The sequence below is a fragment of the Camelus bactrianus genome, chromosome 14 (genome assembly GCF_048773025.1).
Source record: "Camelus bactrianus isolate YW-2024 breed Bactrian camel chromosome 14, ASM4877302v1, whole genome shotgun sequence".
NCBI lineage: Eukaryota > Metazoa > Chordata > Mammalia > Artiodactyla > Camelidae > Camelus > Camelus bactrianus.
The window spans coordinates 60,934,801-60,947,310 of record NC_133552.1 but is presented as its reverse complement, the minus strand read 5'-3'; the positions used below and the strand labels follow the sequence as shown (position 1 = coordinate 60,947,310).

Genomic DNA, 12,510 nt, shown 5'->3' with positions numbered 1-12,510 from the left:
TCCTACAAACTGTATCTACTTTCTGCTTAAAGTGGCTGTCCTCTGCTATACTGCTCTCTTGAAGATCTATTTCTGAACTACAGTTTCAGAAATAATCAGACAAATTCAGATGGGAAGTCATTCCAGAAGAAAACCAGCATATCTTCAAAAAATTCAATGTCATAAAAAAAAAATAGTGGGGAATTCTTCTAGATTAAACAAGACTAAAGAGACATAACAACTAAAAGTAAAATGAAATCATTGATTAGATTCTGGTTCAAATGCAAATAGTTATAAATAACATTCTGGGGACATTTGAGAAAGGTAATCTAAACTGGGTATATTGGGTGCTTTAGGAAATTAGTGTTGATTTTGTTAGGTATGATGATGAATTTTAGTTCTAGAGGAGAATGTCCTCATGTTTGGGAGGTGCTGGCTGAAGTGTCATGATGTGAATCACTTACTTTGAAATGCTTCAGCTAAAAAAAAAGTCTACATGTCCGTGTGTGTATGTGTGTGTGTGTACAGACACAAACAAACAAATACAGCAAAGTAGTGGTGACTGTTCTCAGTGGTAGGTATGTGAGTATTCGTTGTACTTTCTTTTTCCAGTTTTCTTGAAATTTTCTAAAACTTTTACCAATATAAAGTGGAAAAACACAGTGTAGCTTTGGAGGAGGCTTTCAAATAGCACCCCTCTTCTGTTTCCTTTATTCATTTAAAGGTCAACCCCAAGGATCTGGATTCCAAGTATGCGTATATCCAGGTGACTCACGTGGTCCCATTCTTCGATGAAAAAGAATTGCAAGAGAGGAAAACGGAGTTTGAAAGGTCTCACAACATACGCCGCTTCATGTTTGAGATGCCCTTCACCCAGACCGGGAAAAGGCAGGGCGGGGTCGAGGAGCAATGCAAACGGCGCACCATCCTGACAGGTACATCTCCCAGCCATCAGCCACGACACCAGGGTAAAGAGCTCTTCAGAGAGTTCCAGAAGCTTCTAGAATTGGAAGGGCCCTTCCAGCTCAGTTAACTTTCCCTGCATACCCATTTCAGTTTAACATGCATCTAATGCTTTTGAAGACTCATGACATTTTTCTATTTATCTGTTTGTGTTTTTGTCTGCCACAGTCCGGTAGGTCATATCATTTACCCTTTTTAGAATCTGATGAGAACAGTGTGTCCTATCTCCTCCACACAGTTTCAGGTGATTTACAGACTCTTTCTGAAACCCATGTGGATCCCACTCTAGGCCTGTGGCCCTCGGGTCAGGAACCCCTGCACACCATCCAGCATCTGCTTCATGGGAAGGGACCCTTTACACATCTCTGTTGCATAGGCCCCAGTGTGAGTCTGCTCAAGGATTTTTGGTGGAGTGAATAAACGAGACACGAGGCTGGGTCCCTCCCACCTCATCTCTGAGAGTTGCGGGCCAGCCTCAGCTTGAGCGCCTCTGGTCCCAGGAAGCTCAGTGCATTCAGAGGCTGCACATTCAGCTGTGGCAGAGTTTTAATTGATCCTTTGTCACTGTTTAGCCATTGATAACCCATCCTGGAACTCTGTTTGGCATCGTCTCCCAGTTCCTGACAAGTGTAGAGTCATCTTGGGAGTGATTTTTGTGGGGAGCTTGACCCCATCTCTCTTAGGTTAGGGTCAGCTTTCTTGACTTAAAGATCAGTGGTGAGGCTGTTAAGAATTCCCGGTGTGTCCATATCTACTATTTAGGCACATTTTTCAAAGAGCGGCCAGAGTTAAGTTGAACCAGGACAGTGCCCATTGCTTGTCCAGGAGTCAGTGTTGTCATGTGTTCCGCCTGGGTGATAATGGGGAACATTATAATAATTAGTGAAAGGGGCTGTGAGGATGGAGCATTTCAGGTGAGGCTCCGCTCTCACCATTGAATTCTACACTTTTTTTTTTATTTGCCCGTATGAAATTTATTGATAGACAGTATGCAGGGTGATGCCAAGCTGTTTCTTGTCCACGCAGATATGCACGTGCCTAACCGGAGGCTTTGTGGGTTGCCCTACCTTTGCCCATTTCTCAAATCTTGGCATTCTTCAGCTTGCATCACACTCTGCTCTCTTCCTGGGTAGCTTTAAATCTGTTCCTGGAGTTTCAGCTGCCACTTCCTCAGAGCCTTCTGAGCTTCAGGCCAGGACACCTCCCCCGCGTGCCCCTTAAACACCACAAACTCAATACATGTCTTCAAATCCTCCTCTTCCTTTATTTTTCTTTTTTTCTTTATTTTTTTTTAATTGAAGTATAGTCAATTTACAATGTTGTGTTCATTTCTGGTATACAGCATAGTGATTTATTTATACGTATGTATATGTTTCTTTTCATATTCTTTTTCATTATCGGCCATTACAAGGCATTGAATATAGTTCCCTGTGCTGTACAATAGGACCTTGTAGTTTATCTGGGTTTTTTTTAACTTTTTTTTATTGAGTTATAGTCATTTTACGATGTTGTGACTTACCTGTTTTATATACAGTAGTGTGTAACTGCAAATCTCGAACCTCCAATTTATCCTCCTCACTCCTTTTCTCCCACCTAGCTGGTAACCATAAGTTTGTTTTCTGTTTGTAAGTCTGTCTCTGTTTCGTAAATAAGTTCATTTGTGTCCCCTTTTTTTTAGATTCCACATATAAGTGATATCATGTGGTGTTTTTCTTTCTCTTTCTGGTTTACCATTAAATGGGTGGCGTGTGATTCATGACTCGGTTAAAGCTGTTAACCAAAGAAAGAACATGGTTCACTATAAAATAGGTCAGAACAGCATATTGTGGAGGGTTTTTCCCTCGTCCTATGAGGGAACTGAGATAAAAGCTAAAATTGAAAAAAAAAAAACCCGAACTCTATTTTTTTAAAGAAAGAGTCTCCACTCTTGCTTTTAGAATAATAAGGTAATATGTAAAGCACAAATAATATTGTCCTGGAAAACATCAGCCCCTCCCCATATGTAAATGAATTATTTTTCTAATGGACACAGTAGCAAGTTTTTTTCAAGTGAAAAACCACTTCTAGATGGAGTCACTTTATGAGAATTACCAGCTTACATGTTTATCTCCACAGCTGTGATGACCTCAGATCAGTGCTTACCAAAGGTTGTACCTGGTCTGCAGCATCAGCATCCCCCGAGAGTTGTTAGAAATGCAGATTCTGTGGCTCCACCCAGACTTCCTGAGTCAGGAACTCTGGGGGTGAGGCCCAGCTGGTGGTGTTTAACAAAGTCTTCCAAGTGATTCTGGTGCCACTCAAGTTTGAGAACTGCTGATTGAAATAAACCTAGATCACTGATGAGTCAAAGTCAGGATTTTTTATTAGGATTATTCCCCTCAGGTAGCATACTGATTCATGAACAGTTACCATGGGGTGTTTTCCCTGGCCAGTTTCCCATTTTGTCACAGAAATATCTTAAATTAAAGGACAAGAACAAAGCTCTAGACCTGCCAGAGCAGAGGGGACAAGGAGTAACCCCACTGCAAAGAGAGATGAAGTAGATACACGGGCTGCTGACTCGGGAAATAACCACCTTGAGAAGTGTGGGCAGTGCAGAGCCCATCCTCCCTGTGTGACCTTGGGCTGGTCATTTTAACCTCTCTGTGCCTTAGTTTTCTCATCTGTAAAAGGAGAGTTGTATTATCCATCTCATGTTAAAGAATTTTATAATTCTTTACAAAATCCTGTAATTTTGTAATTTCCCAGGAGGGGAAAGAATGTACTTCACTTTGCTACATCTCACCCACTGTTGGGCTCCTTGCCTTTTGAGGTCAATGAGGAGCAAAAGGGGGCCAAAACACCCAACAGAGGCACAGGGTTTGCCCTGAAAGATCTCAAAATTTCAAAAGGATAGTTGTTGGTCAGTGTAAAGATTTAGAGAGTTATAAAAATGCTATTCAAAGCCTGTAAACTTTATCAACCATCAGTTAAAGACATGCAGACCAGGATATTCTGAAGACTTTGAACTTGAGAGTTTTCTCTTGTGTTATTAAGCCCTTAGGTTCTTCTTCCATTGTATTTCTTCAGAGCTGACCTCTGGCCTTCTGAGTTACGGAGAAACCCCAGCCCTCCCTTGCCCTCTGAACCCAGAAAGCCTCCCTTTCCTGAATAATTCAGTCACTTGGCTGCAATTGTGGGATCACTTGGAAAACCTAATAATCACCCTCTAGGCCCTCTGGTGTAAATTTCTGAGCCTGCCCCCCAATATGATCCCCTGTGTCCTTTTTTCATGGAATTCATCTCATGGAGTTTCTTCCCAGTCACTATTCCAGAGGCTTCCAAATCATATCCAGACTCCCGCTCAGGTTGGAAGTATTCTCCCATATTCAGTCTGACCAGACTGCACACCCACCCACACTTCTCAGCCATTTCTTCTCATCCTCCTGCTCAAGGGCTGCAGATCGCTGGTGTGGGCCATTGGTTAGTAATGTGATGGTTCGCTCAATCTACCACCTAACTTTCCACCTTCCAGGCCAGTTTGCTTTTCCATTGAACCATTTGGGTGGTAATACATTCTTTAATTCAACAAAATTAATCGAGCACAGGCGATGTTCCAGCTTGGCGTATCAACAAAACAAAGCTCTCTGGCTTGTGCAACTTAGATTCTAGCAGGAGGAGACAGATGACAAGCAGCAAATATAATAGGTGAATGTTTCTGTGTCGGAAGGTAATACGTGTTGTGGACAAGAGCAAGGGGGGATTGGAAGTTTGGGGTTGAAGGGGGTGGGTTGCAGTTTAAATGATGTGACCAGGGTAGGCTTCATTGAGGAAGTGATGTTTGAGTCTGGACTTGAAGGAGGTGATGATGTGGGCCATGCAAACATCTGCAGGGAGAAGGAGCTGTCAGGGCAAAGGCCAGGCCAGGGCTCCCTGTGCCCAGCAGGCCAGCATGGCTGGAGCCAAGTGAGCCCAGTGAGAGGAGATACGACGCCAGCAAGGAAGGCAGGGAGAGGGGAGTCCCAGGTCACATGGACCTGGTCAGCTCATGGACGGACTCTGAGTTTTCTGTATCATTACACCTCTGCCTTGGCTCTTTTAGACTCCAGTCGCCATCACAAGCAGGTACTCAGGACCTCTTATACCTACTACCACACTCAGCTCTCACAGATTCCCAGGACAGCAGGGCATTTATGAATGAGAGCATTGAGCAGGGAATGATAAAGTGATTTCTTCAAAGACAGACTTCTCACATTAAAGGTTAACAGGGACCCAGCTCTCTTGACTTTATATGATGCCCTGTCATTAAACACACACAACGATCAAGGAAGACACAGTATTCTGGTTCCACGAAATACTGGCATGTGACCTGGGCAAGCTTTGGGTTCCTTTCCTGTCAGACAGGACTGGCTCAGAACGTGTGGATTACATGCAGGGTGTGCAGTAATTCCGGGACCTGTTCCTCCACAGCAATACACTGCTTCCCATACGTGAAGAAGCGGATCCCCGTCATGTACCAGCACCACACGGACCTGAACCCCATCGAGGTGGCCATCGACGAGATGAGTAAGAAGGTAGCCGAGCTCCGGCAGCTGTGCTCCTCGGCCGAGGTGGACATGATCAAACTGCAGCTCAAGCTCCAGGGCAGTGTGAGCGTCCAGGTGAGCCAGGCGTCCCACAGCGCAAACCACGGGGCAGCAGAGGGAACGCTCCTTTAGACCTTGGGAACTTCAGATGGCTCACACCAGCAAGGGCAGGGCTGGTATAGATCCCTGGCTTTACCTGTCAGTCCTGGGACCTCCCCTGATGTGTGGTTCCTCCTGATTCCAAAGCCTGCAGTAGCCTTAGGGTCTCTCCACCCCAACCTCCAAATGTGTCATTCTCAGGAAGCTGTGTGCCCCGGGCAGGGGATGGCACTCCAAACAACCTGGTTTTTCTGTAATTTAGGGAATTCTAGGTGCTTAATTAGAAGCATCAAGACTCTCAAATGTAAAAGAAGTGTGGATAACCCTAGGTTTTCATACAAAACTATTGTTTTCTGATTTCTATGAAAATTATATCTGAAAAATTGCTTTTAAGTTTCACTCTCTTAGTAGCATCTTTTGATTAATGAAATTCTTCATTTTAATATAGCCCAATGAAAATTTTTTCTTTACTAGTAATATTGTGTGTGTGTGTGTGTCCTCTTTAAGAAATCTGTTTCAGAGATGTTCTTCTGTGTTTGGGTTCCTATGTAGGTCTACAGTCCATCTGAATTGATTTTGCATTTGGTAGGGGTCAAGACATTTCTTTCCTATAGCAATTTGAATGATGTGTACCATTTATGGATAAAGTCATCCTAGATTTAGGTGCTGATTACACAAATATGTTCAGTTTGTGAAAATTTATCAAGTTATACACTTACAATATATGCACTTTTATGTTTGTATAGTACACTTCAATCATAAGGGTTTTTTTTTTTTTAAGGTATTTTACTTATATGGTTTCCTAAGAAATTAGTAGATGTTAAATTGCTCCCTCTGGTGACCAGTATGCTTCTTGCTTTATTGCTGTTTTTAAGTTTATATACATAATTCTAGCACCTGCTGTATGTGTGTGTGTATTCCTCTATCTAATTCTTTTCTCTTTCAAGAAGGGTGTGTATGTTCATGAAAGTTACATGTAGATTGCAATATAGCGGTTTCATTTTGTGAAATCAGTTTTTGTCAACTTTTTGCCAGATCCATGCTAAGCTGTTACCTCCCATTTTTCTAAATGTCATTCACCACAGAAGTATTTACAGATGTTTTCAACCTCTTCTCTTATGGCCCCAAAGACTTATGTGCCAAAATAAATTATCAAGTGAATGTGATAAAATACTCCGGCAATGTGCGTGAGTACGTAACGGGCCAGAGGCCACAGTATTCTGCAACTAAAACCAAAACCACTCAGTAATGTGGCCTGGCCTGGGAACATCCAGCCTCTGTCTGAAGGCCAATGGAGGGGTGTGTGTGCCAGTAAAGGGTGAGACTGGACAGGATGAGCTTTCTAAAGGGCAAAATGTGCCCGGCCATTTGACAGTGACCTTAGAGTTTTATAAATGCCTGATCATCTTTAAAAGCAAAGAATTCCATAATGAAATGAGGAGATTAAGTTTATACATGTGTACCCTCTAGAGTAACAACAGAGTTGGAGTCAGGAGAAATGAACTTTGTTATTTTATTTGTGTATTTCTTCAATTCTTCCACCAAGAGACTCTCTGGGGATGCTACTGTACAGGGTAGAGCCATCAGGGTGGCTTTGTGGCTCTGCACTCCACTCCAGGATCTTGTTATGTCAGACTTTATCAAGTCTTGTTATGTCAGACTTTATCAAGCCATCAGCTTCTCCTTTTCAGTTCTTCTTAAAACTGAGCATCTGTATCATTTTGGATGAATGTTCATTTGGGTCATCTTTAGGTTATTAACATAGCTCCCTACACTTACCCAGTGACATACGCAATTGTCACAGAGGGTTAGCTAGTTAGTTGTTCCTGTCTCAGAGGGCCCACCTGTAACCACTGTGCCCCTCTGTCTCCCCACCTCTGGTGTGAGTTCAGTTCACAGCTCAGTTCCCCAACTGTTACTGTGAAAGTCCTCCACACCAAGGACCAGGAAGACAGACAGCCCTCCCTACCCATTACCTTCCAAGCCCACTAGATCTCCCAGGAAAAACCATGCCATAATCACATGGCCCAGACCTTCCCAAACTGCCTCAGGTGCCCGGAACTTTCTCGTTCCCACCCAGTGTGTCTCACCTTCTTTCTCTCCACACTCCCACATTTCCTGACTTACCCAACCTCAGAGAACTCTTCTTGGCTAATTGGAAGAGAGATATGGGGTTCTGATTCACTCATCCTGTGGCTAAATGTCCCGAGTCTTTGGCCTTCTGGCCCACCTCAGATGATTGGTTCATTGGAAGACAGCAAATCAGCTTGTCCATGGCTGTCTACGTGGTTCCACTTGGTGAACACTTGGGTTTTTAAACTGTTCCATATACTGTACTTTTCAGTTTTCATTGAACTCCCCAGATTGACCTCTTAGCTCATTGTAGTGCAGCACAAATACCAGTTGGAAGACTTGGGCGCTGATCTCAGTTGTTTTGCTTATTGGCTGATTGACCTTGAACAGGTCCTGAAGTTTTTCAAGCATTGATTCTTATTGCATAAAATAAACCATCATCTCAAGTGCTTTGAGGATGACTGAGATGATAAAGTCAAATAGCTTATAACCACATGAGCTTTATTCATGGTTTTCTCTTTGGGTCCTAAGTTCCTGGAGGGCAGAGGTCATGACTAACTCACTCGCACAGCATTTTTAGCAAATGCCAACGGAAATGAACTCAGTGATCATGACTATTTTCTTCATAACTTCAATTTAAAATCTTTGTTCTTTGTCTAGGTCAATGCTGGTCCACTGGCATATGCCCGAGCTTTCTTAGATGACACAAACACAAAAAGATATCCTGACAATAAAGTGAAGTTGCTTAAGGAAGTTTTCAGGTAAGGCACACTGGAAATGTCTTTCTCTTCAAGTATTAATCATTTCTGTGCTCATTCAAGGAAGAGATACCACCCCTTGGACTCTTTCTGTGTTCTTGGACACGCCTTGATTTCCCTCTCCCGCACCATTTCAGGCAATTTGTGGAAGCTTGCGGTCAAGCCTTGGCGGTAAATGAACGGTTAATCAAAGAGGACCAGTTAGAGTACCAGGAAGAAATGAAGGCCAACTACAGGGAAATGGCAAAAGAGCTTTCGGAAATCATGCACGAGCAGGTAAGTGCCACGCTGGGGGTCTTCTCATTTTAGAGAGCGCGCAGCAGTTGGGTCTCAAGTGCACCCTCTTTCGGCCTACGCCCTCTGACACCCTTCCAGAATTTTGCTCTCTGGTGAATAATGTAGCATGCTACACTGCTGCTACTTTCTACCCACAGGTGCCTGGGGACTGGCTAGCAGCTTGCCCACCTGTCATTGTTTAATGTGACCAGAGGAGAGCAGCCCCCTCCTCTTCTTCATGGCTCAGTCTAGCTCAGAAACAACCCACATTAAAAAAAAAAAAATACCAATGCTGTTCCTAGAAGTTTCTTTATTCACCCAATCCTTTGAAAAAACCAGGTTTACCAGCCTGGTTTAAGGAACTGTCTGTTGCATTAAATGTCTTTTGCCATTTAACAAAGGAAGGTTGTTCAGTTTTGACTGTTCATAGCTGACCTGAGTGCCCCTGTGGATTTCTCAAGGCTGCTTCTATATTCCTGTCCTTATGGGCAGCTTTCCTTATTACACTGCTCCCACCGCTCTCCTGTGTGGATTCCTTCTGATAGGATTACGTATGTGGGCTCGGCAGTCATCAGAGGGGACAGCTGCCCAAGCAACTGAGTGAATGTCACAGGGCAGCTTCCCCATTATTGCTTTTGAGGGGTCCATTCTTCATCAACCACAGCGACCTCTTCCGAGTCACGGTGTCAGTCTTTACAATTGGTGATGGTATCTTGATAACATAACTACTTCTGTCTGTTCCAAACCTACATTATTTTCCTTCACTCTTGCAAAATGGAAGCCAAGGCCATTTGTGTCAGTTAACATAGCATGTGGTGATTTAATTGAGAAGTTTCTGTTGCAGGAAATGAACGTAAATGTCTCAGCTTTAACTTGCTTTTTTTTTCCTCCATGCTAACACGTGCAGATGGGATGGTAATGTCATTTTTAAATTTTATTTCTCTGGATCTTGATAACTGGCTCACGTAAAGTTATTTCTGAGTTTGGGCACCTGCAGACCTAGGCATAGTGACAGTGCATGTACAGAAGAAGGCAGCCCTCTCTTGGGCATTTAGAAAAGTAGGAGAAAAAGATGGAAATGATTAAAGAAATAAATATGTGAATAACTGAGCAGAAAGGAAGTGTCTCACAGGAACAAGATTTTGGAGAAAGGTCTTTTCTACGGGCCTCCATATTCCTCTAGGATGGTGAGCTTGATCAGAGGGTGCCAGCATTTGGCACTGGAAAAGATGAAAGTAGGAAAAAATGATGGGCTGAAAGTATTCAAATAAACTCCCAGATTGTATGGACACAATGCAGTGCTGCGCTCTAAATTGCACCTGAACTTTCCATAATCTCAACAACTATGAAGATTAAAGTTCTTTGAGCCCTTCAGCAGAAGGGGTCATGACCTGGAGCAGCCTTGCTTTTGGTTTTTCCAGGGGAACCTCTGAGTGTGCATGTTCTTCTCAGTTTCCATCTGGCAACAGGTCCAGTCTTGCACTGAGAATTCTTTCCTGCGTTACTGAGTGTGCGAGAGACTTGTTCAGGGTTGGACAGGCAGCCCCTCTGTCTCTCCTAGGATGGAAAGACCTGTAAGAATCTGTAAGACCCTGAGAAAAGGATCTAGTAGAGAACACAGATGCTCCAGATTCATTTAAAAAAGACTTTCCCAAGGGACATGTCCATGTCGTGTCCCCGTCAAGTATGTGTAGAAGAGTCTTCAAGGTGCTTTATAATCTGGTGAGTCTGAAAGGCTCTCCATTCCCTAACTTGTAAAGGAAACAAAACATGTTGTTCTTGACTTTCTTTTTAAAGTCCTGTTCTGAAAAAGGTGTTTATTAGATGAGCTGACACACTCCCTCTGCAAACCGCCAGAGCCAGGCTATCTGAGGGCACCATCATTCTCAGTGACAGTGGCCAGTGGATGATAAGTTACGAGGAGTATCGTTCAGGGCATTACACTTGGGTAATGTTGTGTTTCTGTGCCTTGAGATTTGCCCCCTGGAGGAGAAGACGAGCGTTTTACCGAATTCCCTGCACATCTTCAATGCCATCAGTGGGACTCCAACAAGCACGATGGTTCACGGCATGACCAGCTCATCCTCCGTGGTGTGATTCGCCTCATGGACCAAGTGTGGGGACTTGCTTTGTCATTTGCAAACTCAGGATGATTTCCAAAGCCAATCACTAGGCTCATGCAAGACACAGGGGAGACCAAGCACAAGGAGAAGTCGTCGAGGGAAACCGAAGAAAAGGGAAATAAAGAACCATGTTATTTCATAGCAGATTTTCTAGAGGAGTCATAAGAGGGTATATGTATTTTTTTAAATCTCACTGGCAATATTCAGCATTTTCATTATGTCTTACCAGACATGTGTGGCGGACAGTCTTAAGCTGGGGTTACATTTTATTCTTCCTTACAAAGTAGTATTAAAAATAAATGGCCTGGAGAAAACAAGTGTTCTGGAATGTACGTGGCACTGAAATTGAGGCCGGGGTAACTTTTTGCCTTTAGGCTAAGCTGGAGAATCTTGAAAATATTTTTTTTTTCCTGTGGCACATTCAGGTTGAATACAAGAACTATTTTTGTGACTAGTTTTTGATGACCTAAAGGGACTGACCATTGTAATTTTGTACCAGTGAACTGGGAGGTTTAGTGCTTTTATACTCATCTAACTTGCACTAAAAAAATATGAAAGCCTCAGAAACTATGTGAGCTTAAAACTAGTCCAGCAGTTTAGAACCAAAGGCCTGTATTAATAAACACGACTATGCTAAAAATTTAAAGTAGTCCAGTATGCTGTTATGTACATAGAGTTTGTTGATACAGTCTTGGCGTTGTGTACATACACGTATGACATTTCTACATTTTTAATGCTCACATCAGCTTCTGCATAAAGTTCAATTGTGACGGATTTGTGCTGTTCTTAGTATATGCAATACACTTGACTTTACTGTTTTATTCTTGTAAATAAAAAGTGCAATATGAAGATGTATACAGTCTTTGCTGTGTTAAGTTTATAAACTGTTTTAAAAATTTCATCCTTTTGCCAAAATGGTGGAGTTTGTCATTGGTAAATCTTAAGTCTTGTGGTGAATAGTGGTGTCATTTAAAGCTTTCACCATGTTATATTTTCTTTTCAGACATTAATTTAGTAATTTTATATTTGGGAAAAATAAAGGTTTTTAATTTTATTTAACTAGAATCTCTGCCCTGCTGTAATTAAACATTCTGTACCACGTCTGTATTAAAAATAACATTGCTGATTTTCTTGTAGTGAGTATTGGGTATTTATTGTTTGACAGTCCTAAGAGGGGAAGGATATTGAAATTTTGGGGGTAAAATAATGTGGTATATGAAATTTGCTTTAAAATACTTGAGGGGGAAGAAGAGGATAGGTAGATGAAACAAAATTAGCAAATGTTGATAATTGTTGAAACTGAGGTTGGGTAAGTGGGGACTCATACCCGTTTCTCCACCTTTGGGTAAGTTTCTGTGGTTTGTGTTTTAAGAGGCAGGTCTAGGGGCTGGGTCTTCCAGAGGGCTTGGATAGATGCTTTGTTGCGCTGGTGTCTGGCTCTGAATTCTATTTATTGTTCACAAGTCCGCGTAGTCTCGTGATACCTCTGTCTTTACCTCTTCAACTATATCAAGGCTTCCATCTTGATGATCTCTCTGCTGGCCTTTGAGGTGACTGCCCCAGGGCAAGGAGGTCACCTCTCAGCAGTGCATCAGGGGCCAGGTGTGCACACACTCCCTGTGCACTCCACCATCACAGACCCCGAACCCGAGTCAAGCGATGGCTCAGACTGCA

The 12,510-nt window shown here is 42.8% G+C and overlaps 1 protein-coding gene across 15 annotated transcripts in view; it reads left to right on the top strand.

Moving 5' to 3' along the window:
* Nucleotides 1-11,972, top strand: part of DOCK9 (dedicator of cytokinesis 9) — a 256,309-nt gene extending 244,337 nt beyond the window's left edge. For all 15 annotated transcript variants that reach the window (XM_074378467.1, XM_074378465.1, XM_074378460.1 and 12 more), the window contains 5 exons: nt 704-914; nt 5,392-5,582; nt 8,340-8,440; nt 8,575-8,713; nt 10,688-11,972. In XM_074378467.1, the coding sequence (XP_074234568.1) occupies nt 704-914; nt 5,392-5,582; nt 8,340-8,440; nt 8,575-8,713; nt 10,688-10,810 (765 nt within the window). In that variant the 3' untranslated portion in view covers nt 10,811-11,972. The remainder of the gene's footprint in view (nt 1-703; nt 915-5,391; nt 5,583-8,339; nt 8,441-8,574; nt 8,714-10,687) is intronic.
* The last annotated feature ends 538 nt before the right edge of the window (nt 11,973-12,510 follow it).